The 21666-nt window shown below is 36.8% G+C and overlaps 1 protein-coding gene across 1 annotated transcript in view; it reads left to right on the top strand.

Annotated features, from left to right (window-relative positions):
• The window catches only part of ptprma (protein tyrosine phosphatase receptor type Ma), a 796186-nt gene that overhangs the window by 363283 nt on the left and 411237 nt on the right, over positions 1–21666 (top strand). Inside the window, exon 7 of the mRNA XM_051929399.1 lies at positions 13217–13510. Coding sequence (XP_051785359.1) covers positions 13217–13510 — 294 coding nt within the window. The remainder of the gene's footprint in view (positions 1–13216; positions 13511–21666) is intronic.

Here is a 21666-nt window from a genome sequence, read left to right as displayed (position 1 = left end):
GGTGAATTTTAAATCTACCATTAAGGTGCAGAGGCTAGTAAATGAAACTTTTAGTTCAATAAAAGACAAAAAAAAAAGATTAAGAGACTGGTTTCAGCAAAAGCATAAAGGAACTACTGAAGGGCTGAGGAGAGCACTTCATTATTTATATACAGTAGATAGAGTAAAGAAAGCAGGGTATTTTATACTATTACCCAAATTAGTCCATGGAACATGTAGAATAAGTTTCAGTTCCAAAACATGATAATCAGTTTCATCAATCCCACAACTAGTTAAGGTAGTATGATACCAGGTAGAACATACAGTGCTGATAAAAAGTATTCACTGCTTGTTTTCACATTTTATTATCGTACAACATTAAATCACAGTGAGTTCATTTTGGCATCTTTGACATTGATCAACAGAAAGAGACTTTTTAACATCAATGTGATAAACAGATCTCTGCAAAGTGATCTAAATGAATTAAACATATAAAACATTAATGTTCAACCCCTTTAATATGACACACCTAAATCATCACCATTCATCAGCCAGTTGGTTTTAGAAATCACATCATTATTTTAATGGACATCACCTCTCTGTAGTCAAGGTGGTTTAATTGATTGTAGTATAAATGCACCTTATCTGGGTGGTCCAACTAGTGGTGAGTCAGCATTGTGGCATAACCTACACAATGAAGACATGCGCACTCCAAGCAACTCTGTGAAAAGGTGATTGAAAAGCATAAGTAAGATGATAAAGACAAGAAACTATCCAACCACTGACCATCCTTTGGATTCCAGTTAAATCAGTCATTAAGAAACAGAAAGAGTATGGCACAGCTGTAAATATGCCTACAGCAGGCCATCCACAAAAACTGATTCATTGTGCAATAAGATTAGTGACGGAGACCACCAAGAGACTGTTTACATATCTGGAGGAGTTACAAGCTACAGTCGTTGAGACTGGGGAGACTGTCGATACAACAACTATTGCCCGGGTTCTTCACTAGTCTCAGCTTTATGGGAGAGTGGCAAAGAGAAAGCATCTAGCATCTCAGCTAGAGTTTGCCAGAAGGCAAACGGGAGACACTGAAAACAACAGACAGAAGGTTCTGTTTTCTATTGAGACCAAAATTGAGTTTTTTGGCCATTAGACTAAACACCATGTTTAGCATAAGCCAGACACTTCACATTATAGAAAACACACTATCTTCACTGTAAACATGGGGGTGGCTGCATCTTGCTTTGGGGGTGCTTTTCTGCAGCAGACTTGTGAGGGAACAGGGTAAAATGAATGAAGCAAGATAGAGGGGAATCCTGGAGGAAAACCTGATACAGTCTTCAAGAAACCTGTGTTTTGGGAGAAGATTTGAGCCTAAGCGTAAATCCATAGCTGCATAGGAATAGCTTGAAAAAACAAAAACATACTAATAATGTGGAGTGGGCAAGTCAGACTCCAAATCTCAATCCAGAGCTTAAGCAGTTTTGGAAAGAAGAATGGACAAAAAGTGCAGTTTTCTAATGTGCAAAGATGATAAAGCCCTGTGCACACTTACTCATGGCTGTCATTGCTTCCAAAGGTTGATCTACCAAATACTGGCTACAAGTACTTTATGTTTGTAATTAATTTAGATCACTTTGCAACAATCTGTTTTCATTTTGACACAAAAGGGTTATTTTTTGTTGATCAATTTCAAAATATTGTATATGTAATGTTGTATTTTGGCTTTACTATCTATAACAGGGTAAAATTAAGCACATACCCATTCTGTGCCAATTTAGAGTCATCAGTATGCTTGACCGTGTTTTTTTTTTTTGTAGAGTTAAAAATAAAACACAATCTGCAAGAAATCCATACAAAGAACAGACAAACTGCGTATTGAAGACACCATAGCCAGAAACAAAAATACTGAGAAGTGGCATTGCTAATCTCTACACAGCAGTACCTTCAGTTTTGAAACTTACACTTGTAGTCATTAGTAACATAGATTGCCTAGAAAAGTTTAAAACATTTTCACTTAGTGGCGTACTAATTCTTAAGACATTTTCACCCACAAAGTCAATTTACAGACTATAAAGAAACATCATCATTATTTTTCACTGAGCAAATTGTATATTTCAAGGGAAGTGTCTTAATATTATATTGTTTAGAAATAATCCACTACAGATGTGCCTACTATTCTTGTATGTATGTCTTAAACACAAAAGACAAAAAAAGTATTGATCCATTATTATCAAAGGAACACATACTGTTCGGAGTTCCAGAAACAAAGATAATTTAAGACATTGGTGACACAGTGGCTTGTCAGGTCACCCAATGCAACGTTTAAGTCTGTCAGGTAACTAGATTGAAATGTCACTTTATCTCAAGCTAATCCTGGCCAGTGGATGAGACTTGTCACATTGACCAATTGCTATTCTTTCTTTTTTCCTTTAAACTGGATTTTCCTCTGAAAGGGCAATCTGACTAAGGAAATGAGGTTAGTTTTAATGTGTGGGCTACATACTTAGAAGCATGTTTCATATTCAAAATACTAAGGAATGATTTGGCTGTTTAGGGCAGCTTGGGGTTGTATTAGTAGTTATCAGATTATGTCATTCGGCCTGCTTAACTAGTTCATCAGAGGTGAGGTTTGATTTTTCCTATTTCAAAGAAGGGATTATAAAGAGGTTTTAGGAAAGAGACTGAGAGACAACCTTTAAATAAGGGCATAAGATGTCAACCATCTGTACACAAAATTACCTGGTTTTGCAAAGGGGGTCAGGGGATTCCCCTAAGCATCTTCCTGGTTCTTTATTCCAACTGAAATGCTCTGGATTATCAGACTAAAGTAATGTTTACCTGTATGTGTTTATGTATTTATATCTTTGTGTTCCACAGTTGTCACACTCATATCTTTACGTATATTTTTTCCACATGATCATGTCCACATTAACAATGTTCAGTCATTTTAACCTTTTCCCTCCAATATCAATGGAAACCTTGCTTGACTTGAGGTCTCATATTAATTTAAAAAAAGTTACTTTGTAAAATGTTATGCTGTGGAATGCCATGTGGTATTTCTAAATTTATGCTTGTAGTTGGTGAAACGTTTGCTACTTTTGCCGGGCCTAATGTGGCATACTTACTGTGTAGTTTCTTCAAGACATATTTAAAATTCACAAAATATTTTTCCATTGATGTTCATTTTCATTAAAGAATGCATTTGCTATTTTATAGTTTACTTATTTTTTATTTTTTTCATTCATTGAGTGCGGTCATTTTCCCAACATGCATATTTATTAATTTTCTAGAAAAAATGCATCTTCCTGATTGGCACGGAATTGCAGTTCAAAATACCAAAATTATCCTTGAAAACTTTTCCCTTCAAGATTCCTCAGGCAATTCTCTGGAATAAGGGACATTTAGAAACAATGGTTACAATGTGGGAGAATGGATAATTAAATTGTCATTTACCATGCAAAATTTTAGGTTTGAGACCTACTTTTTATGGGATGCCTGCCATCATAAGAATTGTGTGCACAATTTATCTGTATTAAGAATTTATTTAAAAAATTGGCCCAGATTTTACTATAAGTGTTATATTTGTGGGGGCTGAGTGCCATGTTGGTTGGCACTGATGCCTTCTAGTTTTGAGTTTCATCTCTAATCATTGTCACTGAAGAGTCTGCATGCTGTTCCTGTGTCTGCATGGAGTTTTCTCCAGGTACTGTAGTCTTTGCCTGTCATTCCTAAAGATGTTCAAGTTTGATTAACTATTGACTCCATATTGGTCCCAATATGATTAATGTGTGTGTGTGCATAGATGTGTCATACAGTGGACTGTTTCCTGCCTTACCCCTAGTTCTGCTGAGAGAGGCTGTGGTCCACCATGACTCTGAATTGGTTCAGATAGGTTCTAGAATGTAATACAGTTTATGAGAGGATAATTTAATAATGTCTTCCTTTTAAAGTAGCAGGCATTTTAGATGGTATTGAGCCTAGTGCTGCTAGTGTTGATAAAGAGTCAGAGGACTCAGGATGGTATTCATTTTCAGAAAATGGTACTAATAGAGGTGATGAATCATGAACGCCCTTCTGGTTATGACCACCTCTGCTCAGCAAGTAATACTTTCCTAACTTTACAATGGATAACAATAGGAGAGCTCTCTTAATGTTCTGTCCTTTCTTTGAACTTGAAAACTCTCTCTCTCAGAGAAAATATCCTATTATCACTTTTAATGTACATAGGACAAAAAAAAAACAATTTTTTGGACTGGAAATGATTTTTATCTATCCAAAATCAAAAATAAATGTATTTTTGGTCTGTTTAATGATGTTTGTATAGTCATATACGATTCTGTTCTTCTTATTTGATCTAGTCTATAACATCTTAAGAAATGTATGAATTATATCAAATGTATTTATTTATTTATGATCACATCATTCTAATTAGTTTGGATGTAGCCTCAACAATTGGCCACATTATATGTTTTTGTCCTGCTATAATGAAACCGTGCATTACTGCATGCAGCTGTATGAAATACTTTTTCACTACTTATATCTGACTCATTGAAGTCATGATTTGTAAACTTTTGGCCAGATTTTCAATTGACATTAAGAAGAAATTAGATTAATCTCTGTTATTTTTCAGGAATAATCCAATACCTATATGTTTTTACAGAACATATACTAATATACTAGATTTAAATAAAACAGTTCTAAGATAATATTGCATTCCAAGTTCACAGAAATGTCGTGAATTATACACACTGCTCACATATACATTAAGGCTTACAGTGTTCACTTTGGAACCAGTTTTGTTTTTTACATATCAAGGCCCAAATTCATTCTGATGTTAGGCATAAAAATGCAGACTGTTTGAGAAAATGAATTAACTAGTACATAAAAAAATGCAAATGAGGAAAAGTAAAGTCAACACTATAAATTTAAAGTATTGGCAGTAAGTAAAGGTATTAATTATAGACATTAAACATTTTAGGAAAAGGTAAATTTAATGTAAATAACTTATGCCTTTGGTATATTTATTAATCCATTTTGGTAACATGGTAAGTCCAACATAGAGTTGTATCTAATCATATTTAAATAAAGGGTTAATTAGAGATGCAAATTATTGATAAATTTTGAATTGCTTACAGATAATGTCTGTCTAGAGAGAAAATCTGTATGTGTGAAGTTTAACAGTTGTTTTACTTACATACTGTAGTCATATGCAGATTATTTTAAGTAAACAGCATGATATTAAACGTTTGTGAAACAAAAGAGAAAGTTATGTATTTAAGTTAAAATACATTATTGTTAAAAGAAATGAGGGGAAATGCTTCACTGAGAAACTGCAACAAACCATACAGATACCCCTTGAAATCCATAGAATTATAGTATCAAGCAATCTAATATAATAATATAATAAACTTGCTAAATGCCATTAAAAGCAAGACATGCTCTAAAATAAATGATAAGAGATGAATGCAATCTGCTATTTGAAAATAGAATTTGTTAAAACTGAAAAACCAATAAATGATTAAATTGGAAGTTCATGGTTTGTTTATTTCTTTTCACGCCACTCATTCTGCTTAGGGAATAAAAGCAGAACAATGTGCTGCATATAATGAAAAACACGCTTCTGTGAATAGAATGCATAAAAATAAACAAAACGTTTTTTTTTCAGGCTCTCAATGTTCCACTCTTCTCTTGTGAGTAGGCACAATTTTCCACTGGGCTTAGAACAAGGAGTGGAATAAGAAAGATTCAGATAACAGACATCAGGCCGGAGAGAAAGGATAAAGGCAGTACCAATCCATTTGTTTTTGCTCCTTAATCATTTCATGTAAAGAAAAAAAACCTAATGAGTTAGGAAATAAATACATTGATTTAAAAAGTTTCACTATCTATCTATCTATCTATCTATCTATCTATCTATCTATCTATCTATCTATCTATCTATCTATCTATCTATCTATCTATCTATCTATCTATCTATCTATCTATACTCTTCCAACACTCTTCTTTTAAAACATCAGTTAAATATTGGAACACATGGTATAATATGGTGGCACAGTGGTTAGACACGCTGCAGCACAGTTGCTGGGTTTAAATCCCAGCCTGGACCTTGCACTGTCTGCTTGGATTTTAAACATTCTTCCTGTATGTGGATGTTCCTCCCATTTTCAAACAACATGCACATTAGTTTAATTTACTGCTCTTAGTAATCCAGCCAAATGCCAAAATAGACCCATCAGACACTACAGGAAAACACTTAAAAAAATTTGGTTTGTAATTGATCAATCTGTGAAGAGCAGCTAATATGCCTGTGTTATGTGAATCACTTTGGATGTCTCATGGTTGACCTGCCTTAATACTAAGCTTTTCAGATCCTTTGTTTGGGTGACCCTTTGCTTGTGTTAAAGTCAGTAGGAACATGTTTACAAAATAGGTTCAATGAAAAGGAGAGAAGGAATTACATTTTTTAGAACATTAGAATAATCTAGATGAGAACAGGTCATTCAGCCCAACAAAGTTTGCCAGTCCTATCCAGTTAATTCTTAATAACATCAAGAATTATTATTATATAATTATATATTAAGAAGTCTAGTTCTGAAGATCCCTAAAGTTCTACTATCTACTACACTACTTGGTATCTTATTCCATGTATCTATGATTTTCTGTGTCAAGAAATTTACTGTTAATGAGTTTCCAATTGTGTCCCCATGTTCTTGTTGAACTACTTTTAAAGTAACAGTCTTAATCTACTGATTCCCTTCATACTTTAAACATTTCAATCATGTCTCCTCTTACTCTCCTACCTTGCAGTCCTGGAATCAACCTAGTTTCTCTTGTCATGGATCTTTTTCTGGAGCTTCTATGTCTTTTGGTAGCGTGGAGACAAAAACTGTGCACAGTACTCCAGATGAGGTCTAACCACTGCATTATAAAGCTTAAGCATAAGCTCCTTTGACTTGTACTCTACACATTGTGCTATATACAGTTGGGCTTGAAAATTTGTGAAACCTTTAGAATTCTCTATATTTCTGCATAAATATGACCTAAAACATCGTCCTAAAAGTAGATAAAAAGAAACCAGTTAAACAAATGAGACAAAAATATTATACTTGGTCATTTATTTATTGAGGAAAATGATCTAATATTACATATTTGTGAGTGGCAAAAGTAAAGTATGTGAACCTCTAGGATTAGAAGTTAGTTTGAAGGTGAAATTCGAGTCAGGTGTTTTCAATCAATGGGATGACAATCAGGTGTGAGTGGGCACCCTGTGTTATTTAAAGAACAGGGATCTATCAAAGTCTGCTCTTCACAACACATGTTTGTGGAAGTGTATCATGGCACGAACAAAAGAGATTTCTGAGGACCTCAGAAAAAGAGTTTTTGATGCTCATCAGGCTGGAAAAGGTTACAAAACCATCACTAAAGAGTTTGGACTTCACCAATCCACAGTCAGACAGATTGTGTACAAATGGAGGAAATTCAAGACCATTGTTACCCTCCCCAGGAGTGGTCAACAAACAAAGATCACTCTAAGAGCAAGGCGTGTAATAGTTGGTGAGGTCACAAAGGACCCCAGGGTAACTTCTAAGCAACTGAAGGCCTGTCTCTCATTGGCTAATGTTCATGTTCATGAGTCCACGATCAGGAGAACACTGAACAACAATGGTGTGCATGGCAGGGTTGCAAGGAGAAAGCCACTGCTCTCCAAAAAAAACATTTCTGCTCATCTGCAGTTTTCTAAAGATCACGTGGACAAACCAGAAGGCTATTGGAAGAATGTTTTGTGGACTGATGAGACCAAAATAGAACTTTTTGGTTTAAATGAAAAGCGATATGTTTGGAGAAATGAAAACACTGCATTCCAGCATAAGAACCTTATCCCATCTGTGAAACATGGTGGTGGTAGTATCATGGTTTGTGCCTGTTTTGCTGCATCTGGGCCAGGACGGCTTGCCTTCATTGATGGAACAATGAATTCTGAATTATATCAGAGAATTCTAAAGGAAAATGTCAGGACATCTGTCCATGAACTGAATCTCAAGAGAAGGTGGGTCATGCAGCAAGACAACGACCCTAAGCACACAAGTCGTTCTACTAAAGAATGGTTAAAGAAGAATAAAGTTAATGTTTTGGAATGGCCGAGTCAAAGTCCTGACCTTAATCCAATCGAAATGTTATGGAAGGACCTGAAGCGAGCAGTTAATGTGAGGAAACCCACCAACATCCCAATGTTGAAGCTGTTCTTTACGGAGGAATGGGCCAAGCCGGTGTGCAGGACTGATCAACAGTTACTGGAAACGTTTAGTTATAGTTATTGCTGCAAAGGGGGGGTCACACCAGATACTGAAAGCAAAGGTTCACATACTTTTGCCACTCATAAATATATAATATTCGATCATTTTCCTTAATAAATAAATGACCAAGTATAATATTTTTGTCTCATTTGTTTAACTGGTTTCTCTTTATCTACTTTTAGGACTTGAGTGAAAATCTGATGATGTTTTAGGTCATATTTATGCAGAAAAATACAAAATTCTAAAGGGTTCACAAACTTTCAAGCACAACTGTAACTTAACATTCTGTTAGCCTTCTTAATGGCTTCTGAACACTGTCTATTCAAATCTAACATTTTTACTTCCACTACCTTACTTCCACTACTCGTTGTTACTAAGAAGACTCACTTACTGAATATCGTCTGCTAGTTATTTACTTATTTGCTTCTACCTGATCGTCATTTCCTTGCAAGATGCCTGTCTGTTTTCCTTGGATCCCCTCTCTTTACAGGTTACAAGTCAGTGGACTATCTGTACTTAAAATAAATGCTTTCTTAGTTATGAATGCATTTGTCTTCAGTTTCTACTATTGTTAACGCTTAACCATACGAGTGCTATATGGTCTAGTTATTTTTTATATTCCTTAACTTCTCTCCACTAGTGAATTGCTCTAACTTTTAACTATTTATGTGATGCCAGTTATTTACTTACAGACTTGCTGATTTCAGCTACTGGTTTCTGCTCCGGCTTGCCAACGCTAGCTTGAATATAAGTAACAGAACACAAGTAACAGAACAAAATAAGTGCAAGTAACATGTAACTTTGTTAAAAGTCTATCCAATCACTCAGCTACCTATGCATTTTGTTCCTGCAGACCTTTGCGGATGGAAAAAAAAAGCAAAAAACCCTTCTGACAGGAAAAAATGTTAAAATTCCTTAGAAGCAACCAAAAAACAATGTTTTCAGGAGCAAAATTTGTATTTCTATTAACTGTCCCACAACAGAAGCACACTCAGCACTTTCTCCTCTTCCACTTAGAAGGATGATGTCTGCATGTCAGTAGGTCTCAGCCTCCGATCAGTATCCAATCAGTGAACCTGGAATTTTGGACTTAGCGATGAATGAGGTGTTATTTAGGAGGAAACAAAATTAATTTTCACCAATCTGCCATTAGAGTATTGCACTTCTTTGACGTCAGCAATACTGCTTTATTTCATTTGATCCAGTTAGCTGTTTCTATTAAAATCTTTTCAGTGTTGTTTTCCAGCAACACTTTCCATTTTACATAAATATGGTTTATACCCATATATAGCATATAGACATATTGTATATGTTGAGAAGAGTCCAAAACCAGTTTCTGTGTTGTAGTTAATTGTTCTGGGATAGGCTCAGATCCCATTGACTTTAATCTGGTTCAGGTTAGTTTGATTATGGGTGGATGAACAAATGTGTAGATGGATAGTACCGTCATCATTGCTGAAGGAGAATACTTCAAAGCAACTGTAAACATTCAAAACCCATGAAAAATGATTATCATCGTGTGTCATTTGATTTATATGTTACTAAAAAAGATGTTTTAGTATTAAAATGTTGCTTTTCCTTAGCTTTATTAATGTTATGCTTTTAATTTCATCTCATGATTAAAAACTATAGTTTAAAATTCATCATTTATCAAAAACTCTAAGGCTTCCAACCTGTGGGAAGTTTGCTTTTGTTCTTGTCTGTTCTTCCTCCCTTTTTTCCCCTTCATGCAAGCAAATAACTTTGTGTAATCGTTTAGCAAATGGGTCACTGGAGAAATGAAGCAAAGCCCTCAGGTGTTGAGTAATAAATTAAAGTCTATTTTAAATTGTTGTAAGTCAGAAATCTAATTGGTGTAACTTATAACCTTTGTAACCCAGTATCAGCTACTGAGTTTGCATTTTGAATCATGGCCTAGCAGTACCTTGCCTTTAGATGGAAATTAAAACTAATTGAATGCATTTTGCAAGAGCAGCTGTCTACAACCTCTGTACAGTCTTTTTTATAACCTATATTTTCTGTTATGGTTAAGATGCTGGTTAAAGCAATTACGTTTTGAAACAAATGTTATAAATTTGAATCATCAAGTAATCAATTGCATTTAATTTGTAATGTGACATTGTGTGTAAAGAATACTGTTCAGTTTTATTCCTTTGGTTGGAATATCTGAAGTGAGTTGTTTAAATATGTCTGTATAATAATGTTAGTACATGTAGTACAATATTGTGATCTGACACATTTCTTTGAGGTAAAGAAGGTGCTGACTTCTAGCTTATTAACTAGTTTACTATTGCCCTAGGCTTCCATATACCGATTTTGATTTTGTCATTTCTGTCCACTTTGCAAGCCTGATGATAATACTAGTGAAACTTCACCTCTGCTTATAGTCAGGAGTCAAACCTTTTGCTATTTCACATTCTGCAGCAACTTAAAGGCACTTTTGAATATCAACACATTTTTCCTTGGCAGTCTTTTTGTCATCCCAACATTTTTCTATGTCTGAGGGGCTTATGTGCATAAAAATGTAAGGTATAAGTTGCATATTAAAATTCTGTAGTGCACTTCTGAGGCCAGATCTGAAACATTGGTTGCTGTTATCATAGTAAAAAAGGCATAGCAGCTGTAGACACTCTGCAGGGAAGAGCAGCCAAGAGTATCATAGTACTTAAGGGCAAGCCCTTCCGTGACTGGTGTAAGAAAAGCAAAGAGACAATCGTGAAGGTTTGGGGATTTTAGCCCCGTATGCTGTAAACAAAAGTCATACTCTTTTTCCAACAAAATCATCAGACACATGAGGGTTGGTAGACGGACAACTTATAGGGTGGTACCGGAAATTAAAATGTTGCGATGCTGGGAAAATCGTGGTGGTGGATGGATAAATGATGTCATCAAGAAGGAACCAGAGGGTAGAAAGGGACCCAGAAGTGGTGCGTTTCTTTAGGCGTCCGGGTAAAGTTACGGTGGCGGTGCTTCGTTTTTTCTACCCTGCCGTTGTCCCCTGGCACAACTTGTCGCAGTGCACGTCGGGTTCTTAAGCTGCTCCCCATGCGCTCGTGTGTGACACTGGCTATTAGAATTAAACTTCTTTACTCTACAGAGAAGGCTACCTGGAAACCTATTTCAGAAGAGGGCAATATCAAACACATCAGTTACTTGTGTATTACACACTTAAGTACACAGGTAGAAGTTAAAGGGACGTAAATATGAGACAAAAGGCCGGGTTGTGAGAATTTGGAAACAACTACTAAGTCATTTAGTTGAAGTGGAAAACTTGTCAAGTTTTTAAAGTAATGGAAAGAAAATAAATGGAGATAACTTAACAATTAGCTAATAAACCAAACTTAATGAACCAGATGTTTTTTTCTAATACGTCAAGATTATTTTGTTATATATCCCAAATAAATGATGAATTATACAGTACTTTATTTATATGCATTATTGGTCATTCACAGGTTTAACTTTTAGTGAGGGCCAAATTGGAGCTTTTGACAATCATAGCAATATTTTTCAATTAATATCTCAGCGTTCATTGCTAATTCTTTCCTTTTCTGGTTTGTTTCTTGTTACTGTGTACATGCATGTACAGTATGTATATATGTATGTATATATACACAAAGTATATATACAGTCATTGAACAATTTATTAGGTACTAATACAAGGGCTTCTTTTACTCTTAAAACAACCTCAGTTCTCCATGGCAGAGATTTCACGAGATATTGTAAACAGTCCTTTGAGATTCTGGTCCATATTGATATGATTGCATTACACAGTTTCTGCAGGATTGTCAGTTGCACATTCATGAGTATGAATTTCCTGTCCTACCATATCCCAAAGATGTTTTTCTGGAATCAGATCTGGTGACTGGGAAGGCCAGTGAAGAACACTAAACTCATTGTTATGTTCATGAAACCAGTTTGAGATTTTTGTTTTCCTTTGCTACGTGGTGCATTATCATGCTGGAAGTAGCCTTTACAAGATTAATAAATGGTTTTAATGAAGTAAGCAGGTAACCAGCAATTCTTAAATAGCATTGAAGCGTTAAAGCAATGATAGATTGGTATTAACGGGCCCAAAGTGTACCAAGAAACATTCTACACACCACCACCAACAACCAGAATTGCAGACACAAGGCAGGTTGGTTGTATGGATTCATGCTGTTGATGCCAAATTCTGATCCTACTGTCTGTGTGCCTCTGTAGAAACTGAAATTCATCAGACTATAGTGGATCCCAATGTGGTCTTTTGCTGTTGTAGCCCATCCACCTCAAGGTTTGATATGTTGTGCATTCTGAGTTGCTTTTCAGCTCACCACAGTGGTTATCTGAGTTACCTTAGCCTTTCTGTCAGTCTGGCTTCTGTCATCAATAAGGTATTTTTGACTGGAGAACTGTAATACTAGGGCGTTGTACTGTTTTAGCCATTACAAATACAAAGAGAAGTCAAGCAGAATGGCACTTTTTATTGGCTAATTAAAAAGAATACAATAGGCAAGCTTTCAAAAGAAGGACTGGAGGACTGACACTCACTGGATATTTTTTGTTTTTTGCACCATTCTCTATAAACTCTAGAGACTGCTATATGTGAAAATCCTGGGAGATAACCAGTTACAGAAATATTCAAACCAGCCCATCTGGTACCAACAGTTATGCCGTGGTTGAAATCAGTAAAATCAAATGTTTTATTCTGTTGTTTGATAAGAAAATTAACCTAAAACTCCTGACTTATATCTACATGATTTCATGATTTTATGTATTGTGCTACTGCCAAATGGATGAATGGATAATTGCATGGATAAGCAAGTGTAAAGGTGTTCCTAATAATTTGCTTTGTGTGTATTTCCCATATATATAATACAATGGAATATAACACCATTATTTCATATTTAACACCATTAACATTCTGAGCAGTAAACACTTCTTGTATGTTTGCATTTTAGAGCCTCCTGTTCCTATCGCCCCACCTCAGCTCACTGCAGTTGGTGCTACATACCTGTGGATTCAGCTGAATGCAAATTCTATTAATGGTGATGGTCCAATTGTAGAAAGGGAAGTGGAATATAGAACACTTTCTGGGAGTCTGATTGACACACAGCAAGTAGAGCAGACAAAGCTCAAAATTGGTCATCTGGATCCAGATACGGAGTATGAAATAAGCGTTTTACTCACAAGGCCTTTGGAGGGTGGAACCGGAGCACCAGGACCTGCTCTTCGAGCCCGGACTAAATGTGCTGGTGAGGAATTCTTGTTTAAAGTTCTTTCATAGCAAGTAAGAAATGTGGTAAAATGTGTATAGAGCTAAGATTGTTTTTGTTACTTTGCTTTATTTGAGTTTATATGTAGACTGCTGTTGCATTTTGAAGATTTTATTAGACAACATAGTAACAGTACATTCAGTTTGTTTAAGCTCAATATCATTTGTTTAATCAAACTGAATAATTTCTTAGTATATTAGAGTTTTGTTTATATTTGAAGACAAATTGCGCAATGACAGTGATCAGGTATTACTGGGATATCAGTGGTATGTTTATTGGTTAAGTTCCATCAATTTACTGGTCAGTCTGTATTCACATGCTCATGGTGACAAGCCTTTGTTAGTGACTGTTAGTGACCTAAAATTATATTGTTAAGCTTCTTCAATGTCTTGCTCAAAGAGTGAGTTCCCAGTCTTTTAGAGAATGGCAACTCAGTGTCAACAACAACAACAACATTTATTTATATAGCACATTTTCATACAAAAAGTAGCTCAAAGTGCTTTACATAATGAAGAGAAGAAAAATAAAAGACAAAATAAGAAATTAAAATAAGACAACATTAATTAACATAGAAAGGAGTAAGGTCCGATGGCCAGGGTGGACAGAAAAAACAAACAAAAAAAAAACTCCAGAAGGCTGGAGAAAAAAATAAAATCTGTAGGGGTTCCAGGCCACGAGACCGCCCAGTCCCCTTTGGGCATTCTACCTAACATAAATGAAATAGTCCTCTTTGTAGTTCGGGCTTTTCACGGAGTCACTTGATGCTGATGGTCATACAGACTTCTGGCTTTTAATCCATCCATCATTGTTGGAACATCATGGTGCTTTGGGTAGATGGTGGTGGCGCACGCCACCACCAACAGGACACCAGAAAAGGAAACAGAAGAGAGAGTAGGGGTTAGTACAGATTTTGAATGAATAGTTATTATAATGAATTAGATATACAGAGTATCAGGATTAAATTACAGTGAAGTTATGAGAAGGCCATGTTAAAGTAATGTGTTTTCAGTAGTTTTTTAAAGTGCTCCACTGTATTAGCCTGGCGAATTCCTACTGGCAGGCTATTCCAGATTTTAGGTGCATAACAGCAGAAGGCCGCCTCACCACTTCTTTTAAGTTTTGCTCTTGGAATTCTAAGGAGACACTCAGTTGAGGATCTGAGGTTACGATTTGGAATATAAGGTGTCAGACATTCCGATATATAAGCCGGGGCGAGATTATTTAAAGCTTTATAAACCATAAGCAGAATTTTAAAGTCAATTCTGAATGACACAGGTAACCAGTGTAGTGACATCAAAACTGGAGAAATGTGTTCGGATTTTCTTTTCCTGGTAAGGATTCTAGCAGCTGCATTCTGCACTAGTTGCAAACGATTGATGTCTTTTTTGGGTAGTCCTGAGAGGAGTGCGTTACAGTAATCTAGCCGACTGAAAACAAACGCATGAACTAATTTCTCTGCATCTTTCGATGATATAAGAGGTCTAACTTTTGCTATGTTTCTTAGGTGAAAAAATGCTGTCCTAGTGATCTGATTAATATGCGATTTAAAATTCAGATTACAATCAACGGTTACCCCTAAGCTTTTTACCTCCGATTTGACTTTTAATCCTAATGCATCCAGTTTATTTCTAATAGCCTCATTGTATCCATTATTGCCAATCACTAAGATTTCGGTTTTTTCTTTATTTAATTTGAGAAAGTTACTATTCATCCATTCTGAGATACAAGTTAGACACTGTGTTAGCAAATCAAAAGATTTGGGGTCATCAGGTGCTATTGATAAATACAGCTGTGTGTCATCAGCATAGCTGTGGTAGCTCACGTTGTGCCCTGAGATAATCTGACCTAATGGAAGCATGTAGATTGAGAAGAGCAGTGGACCCAGGATAGAGCCTTGTGGAACACCATATAGAATATCATGTGTCTTTGAGTTATAATTACCACAACTAACAAAGAATTTTCTCCCTGCCAGGTAGGAACCTGACTGAAATTTATCAAGAATAGCATGTTTATTGAGGTGCTCATTTAACTGTATAATGACTGCCTTCTCTAGAATTTTACTTAAGAAAGGCAGGTTAGAGATGGGTCTATAATTTTCAAGAGCAGAGGGATCGAGATTATTTTTCTTAAGTAGGGGTTTAACTACCGCAGTCTTAAGACAGTCTGGGAAGACCCCCGTATCTAATGACGAATTTACTATGTCAAGAACATTATCACTAAGCACGGCCGATACTTCTTTGAAAAAATTTGTTGGTATTGGGTCAAGGGCACAGGTGGAGGGTTTCATTTGAGAAATTATTTTATGTAAATCAGGTAAATCTATCCTAGTGAAAGACTTTAATTTGTTTATTATGGGGTACTGGGGTTTAGGAGGATCCTTAGTGTTGGGGAGATATACTATGTTATTTCTAATATCATTAATTTTTTGATTGAAAAATACAGCGATAGCCTCACAGGTTTTACTGGAAGTACTTAGGAGGCATTCCTTTGAGTTACCTGGGTTTAACAGATGATCAATTGTCGAAAATAAGACTCTGGGATTACTAGCATTGTTATTTATAAGCTTAGAGAAATAGCAGCGCCTCTCAAGACGGACTGTGTTATTGTATTCTGTTATTTTAACTTTTAATATTTCATAGTCAATAGTTAGTTTAGTTTTCCTCCATTTACGCTCAGCTCTACGGCATGTTCTCTTTAAATCAGACACTCTTTGGGTCTTCCATGGTATAACAATGCTAGAAGATTTTTTAACTGTCTTTTCAGGTGCAACTAAGTCAACAGCAGCCCTCACTTTAGTATTAAATCTTTCCACCTTACTATTTACATTCTCCTCGCTATTATAGTTGGCACTATAAACGGACTGATTGCTTAGAATGTTTGAAAGTTTTAAAGCTGCTGATGAGTCAAAGAACCGTTTTTTAACAATATGCTTCTCATGAGTGTTTTCTATCATTATTTCTATATTAAAGAGTAGAAGAAAATGGTCTGATAGACCAATATCAATGACCTGCTTTATATCAACTTTTAGTCCTTTAGTAATTACTAAGTCTAACGTATGACCTGCTTTATGTGTAGGCTGATTAACGAGCTGTCTCAAATCAAAAGAGTCCAGGAGGTTCATAAATTCTTTTACTTTCTGGTCACATTGATTATCTATATGAAAATTAAAGTCGCCAACTATTAAGAGTGTGTCATAGTTCGTAATTAAGATTGACATCAAGTCAGAGAATTCCTCAAAGAAAGACGCGTTGAATTTTGGAGGTCTATACACGGATAATACTAGAACGTGAGAATCTCCCTGAATAATAATGGCGAGATACTCAAAAGACTTGAATTTACCAAAACTGATATTTTTACATTTTAACCTGCTTGAGTAAATGTTTGCTAGCCCTCCACCTCTCTTTCCTTGGCGATCAGCACGAGTAAAACTGTAATCCGGAGGCGCAGATTCGATTAAAACAGCTGCGCCATCTGAGCTAAGCCACGTTTCACTTAGTGCAATAAAATCTATTTTTTTATCACTAATAAGATCGTTGATAAAAAACGTCTTGTTAGTTAAAGCTCTAACATTTAATAGAGCCATATTCAATGTTTCGGAGGAGCAGAGATGAATACTATGTGTGTTATTGATATATGGAACAGGAATTAAGTTATTTTTATTAGCGCCGCTCTGCGTGTATTTTTTGTTTAATCTATGATATGTTTTTATAGTTTTAATACATTGTTCATCTAAAGTAGTAACTTTAATTAAATTATTGGTGTTTATGCCGTATTGCCTAGATTTTCTATGTGCATTAAGATTGGTTATTACAGTATTTATGTTGTGCACTTTTATGGAAGATTTTATTAAACAATTATCATGACCAAGCACAGGAGTGGCATTTCGGAAGGGGTTAAAAGCAGAGATAGATAGTGAAGATAAACGAATTACCTTGGATATGTTTTCGGAGAGGACCTGGGCGCCGAGTCAGAGATTTGGGTAGTTTCTTGTTTGAACACTAAAGACCTGGGGCCTCATGCATAATGGCATGCATAGAATTCACACTAAAACATGGCGTACGGACAAAAGCGGAAATGTGCTTTCAAACAAAAAATCCAGATGCATTAATCTATTCCAACTTCCACGTTCTTCCGCTACATAAATCCCAGTCAGCGTGAAATGTAACGCACATGCATTAGCCTGCTGCCACTCCCCAACTCCTCCCAGAATTACGCCTCTTTCAATATGCAAATCAATATAAATAGCCCTTAAGCGCTGCGTTCTGTGAAAAGGCAATAATAATAATGATACTTTTTATTTATATAGCACCTTTCCCATGCTCAAGGCATTTACAGAATATAAGAAAGAACGGCAGGGTATACAGTATATAGCATTGTACAAACCAGATAAATAAATAAAGAAGATTACGACAGTGAATTCAGAGAAAAAATTAAGCCTAACAGACAACATCATTGATGGTCTAGCACACACACATACAGGTTACATGAGCATCTTGACAGAGAAGTAAACTGAGAGAAGGGTAATAAAGTCAAGTAGAGCTAAAAGCCTTCCTGAACAGAGGAGTTTTGAGTTGTTTTTTAAAAAAATTCATGGAGTCAGCTGATCTAATTAATTTCGGTAGGTCATTCCAGAGTCTGGGCACTATACACCTGAAGGCCTTGTCACCCATAGAGTGTAGATTAGTGTGGGGCACAACAAGATTGCCAGAATCAGAGGACCTTAGTGGGCGGGCAGGCATATGTAGTTTGGAGCGATGTGGGATGTGATAAAAGCATGGACAAGTTTCTCAGCATTAGAGAAGGAGAGGAAGGAGCAAATATGGGATATGTTACAGAGGTGAAAGTAAAGTTTCTCAATGTGATTTATGTTGGCGGACTAAGAGTGGGAGGAATCAAAAATGACACTAAGATTCTTTACAGAAGAGGCAGGTCTGATGAGATCACCGCCAAGATGGACCGGGAAGGAGCTTATTTTATTAAGTTGCATTTTAGCCACACTTTGCAGGAGTTCAGTTTTGTTGCAATTTAATTTTAAAGAGTTCTGCTCCATCCAGGTTTTAATTTCACTAAGGCTGGTTGTGAGCTGAGAAAGTTCTGATTAAGTTCCACTTTTAACACTGAAGTAGAGTTGAGTATCGTCTGCATAAAAATGATAACCCAGTCCAGAGCTACGGATAATATGGCCAAGGGGAAGCATGTAAATACAGTAGAGAAGAGGGCAGAGGACAGAGCCCTGAGGAACTCCTTGTGTGACTGGCGCTGAGCTGGATCTGCTGTTGCCAAGACTAACAAACTCTTGCCTATCAGTCAGATAGGACTTGAACCACTGGAGGGCAGTGCCAGAGATACCCAGCATGTTCTCCATTCTGGACAGTAGAATGTCATGTCTGACAGTGTCAAATGCTGCACTGATGTCTAATAGAATTAATATGCTGGTTTGTCCAGAGTCTGCTGCCATAAGCAAATCAATGGTTACCCATAGCAGAGCAGTTTCACAGCTGTGCCGCACCCTGAAACCAGACTGAAAGGGTTCCATCAAGTTATTAGAGGTTAAGTAATTGGTGAGTTGGGAAGCTACAACACACTCGAGAACTTTTGACAGGAAAGGTAAGTGGGAAATAGGCCAAAAATTGTTAAGATTGTCAGCATCAAGACCAGACTTTTTTAACATTGGGGTTACAGAAGCAATTTTAAAAGTGAGCGGCATTAACCCAGTGTCGAGGGATGAGTTTATTATTATTGTAACAGTCGGGATTATGGCATGAAGGCAGGATTTAAGTAGTGTGCTGGGGATGGGGTCCAGTACACAAGTAGTCGGCCTCATTTTACAAAGCAGATTATTAACAAACACAGATGTGACTGGTGATAACTTAGAGAAGGAGCTGGATGGAGTGGGAAAACAGGGAGAGATATAAACAGATGATGTATTTATGTTAGTTAAATTATTTAGATCTTTAATTTTGTTACGTAAAAAGTGGAGGAATTCCTCAGACTTCAGTAGAAGAGGTAGTTGGGCCAGATGCGGGTTTGAGTAGTTTATTAACTACAGAGAACAAAACCCTTGAGTTATTGTGGCCACTTTCTATTATTCTGCCATAATGGGTGTTCTTGGCAGCAGTTAGTGCTTCTTTGTAAGCTCTTTGGTGATCAGAGAATGCCTGGATGTGCACAGTGAGGCCAGTCTTACGTGACATTCTCTCAAGGCGTCGGCCAGATGCTTTCATAGATCGCAATTCTGGAATTATACCAAGGAGGTGAACGTTTAAAGGAAACCTCCTTATGTTTTAAAGGAGCTGTTTTATCTAATGCTGAATGAAGGGCTGAGTTATAGTGGTCAACAAGACTATCTAGTGTTGACGGAATAGGTGCAGACAGTAAAAGATCAGAAATGGATCCAGAAAGAATAGAAGGACAGATATTTTTAAGGTTTCTGTAAGAAATTTGTCGTTTACATGTAAGAGGAGGGAAAGGCAGTGAGACAGTGAAAAATACTGCTTTATGGTCAGAGAGTCCCAAATCAGTGCTGTAAATGTTGGCAAAAGATAGTCCAGAAGTGCAGATCAGATCCAATATATGACCACCAGAGTGGGTGGGAAAATCAACATGTTGTGTCAAGACAAAACAGTCCAGTAAGGATAGGAATTAATTTCTCAGTTTAGATGTAGTAATGTCAATATGGATGTTGAAATCACTGAGAAGAATAATTCTCTGAGAGTAAGAGCTTAGGTGGGTCAAAAGTTCAATCAGATCAATGCATTGTATTTCGGGGGACGATAAAGAACAATGAGTGAGACAGGACCTGAATCCATTATTAGTTTAAGAGCCAGGCACTCAAAAGACAATGGACAGTCAATTGGAATTCGTTTGATGTTTAAGTCTGCTCTGACAATTACTGCAAGCCCACCGCCTTGCCTTGAGCTGCGAGGCTCTGTGTGGAAAATGAAACCATGTGGAGTCGCCTCCGTGAGAGACGTAAATTCGTTCGGTTTTTGCCAAGTCTCCGTTAAACACAGAATATCAAGTTTGGTGTCAGTGATGAGTTCTGACAGCACCAATGGTTTGCCATTAAGAGATCTCGAGTTAAACAGTGCAATATTAGTTAATGAGGCTTCTTTTTGCACAGAGCCGTGATCAGGGTTTATTTCCACATAATGTAAATTTGGCACACTGACACTTCTATTACCAGGGCCATGAGAAGGACGGCTTATTCCTGAGCAACTACTGCCAGTGGTCTTTCCATTCGCAGCCCGGCGGTTGCGGCGACCTGACCCACGATGTACATATTTTGGGAGCTGCAAAATACCAGCATCTTTTAGGATGTTCCAGTCAGACCATTTGCTCTGGACAAACTGTTTAATAAGAAGGAGTTTGTCATGAGATATTTTAGCATGATACTGGGCAATACTTATCTGAATAGCAGTGGAGAAGCAGCACAGCACAACGGAACCAGTAGGACAGGCGGGTGTGGTAGTGTAGGTGAGCGGTGATAGCAAGCAGCAGAAAGCATAACAGGAGGAGGTAGCAGGATTTGGAGGTTCCAATACACAGCCACAAACAGTAACGCTTGGTAATTTCAGGCGTGATCACCCCTGAGCCATAAGCCAGGTTAGTATGAACATCAGATCAGTTCCCAGTTGTAGAGTACTGTAAGATGAAATGGGAGCAGATCAGCATAGCGAATATAATCACGGAGACAGATCATCCCGAGGTCCTAGATCGCCAGGTACAAAGAAATGTTCGTAGGTCTTGTCCCGTGATCCACAGACTCAGCTGTTCCCAGTCAAAGTAGAGTCCATAAAATCTTCAAATATTAAGCCAAATCCTTGTAATTCGAGTCAGCTGTATCCACGAACTATACGTACAATAAAAGAAATAAAACAAGAGTAAGAAAGTGTAGAATTAAGGCGAATTTTGCGAAAAGTGTTGCTACAATGGAGGAGCGGCAACGTCATGCGTGTGCCAGCGTCCCCTCACCTGCAAGTGGAGGCAAGGAAAAACGTACTATTTGTTGGTTTAAACAGTGGTATAAACAACAAAACAGATCGAGTGACATAGAGTATCAGAGAAACTCGAAAGTTCAAGTTCACAAAGTCGCACAGTGCCTGACATTAAAAAGAAGTTGTCAGATATCAAAG

Source organism: Erpetoichthys calabaricus, chromosome 6 (assembly GCF_900747795.2).
Source record: "Erpetoichthys calabaricus chromosome 6, fErpCal1.3, whole genome shotgun sequence".
NCBI lineage: Eukaryota > Metazoa > Chordata > Cladistia > Polypteriformes > Polypteridae > Erpetoichthys > Erpetoichthys calabaricus.
The sequence above is the reverse complement of the archived record's forward strand: the minus strand, read 5'-3'. Positions and strand labels throughout refer to the sequence as shown.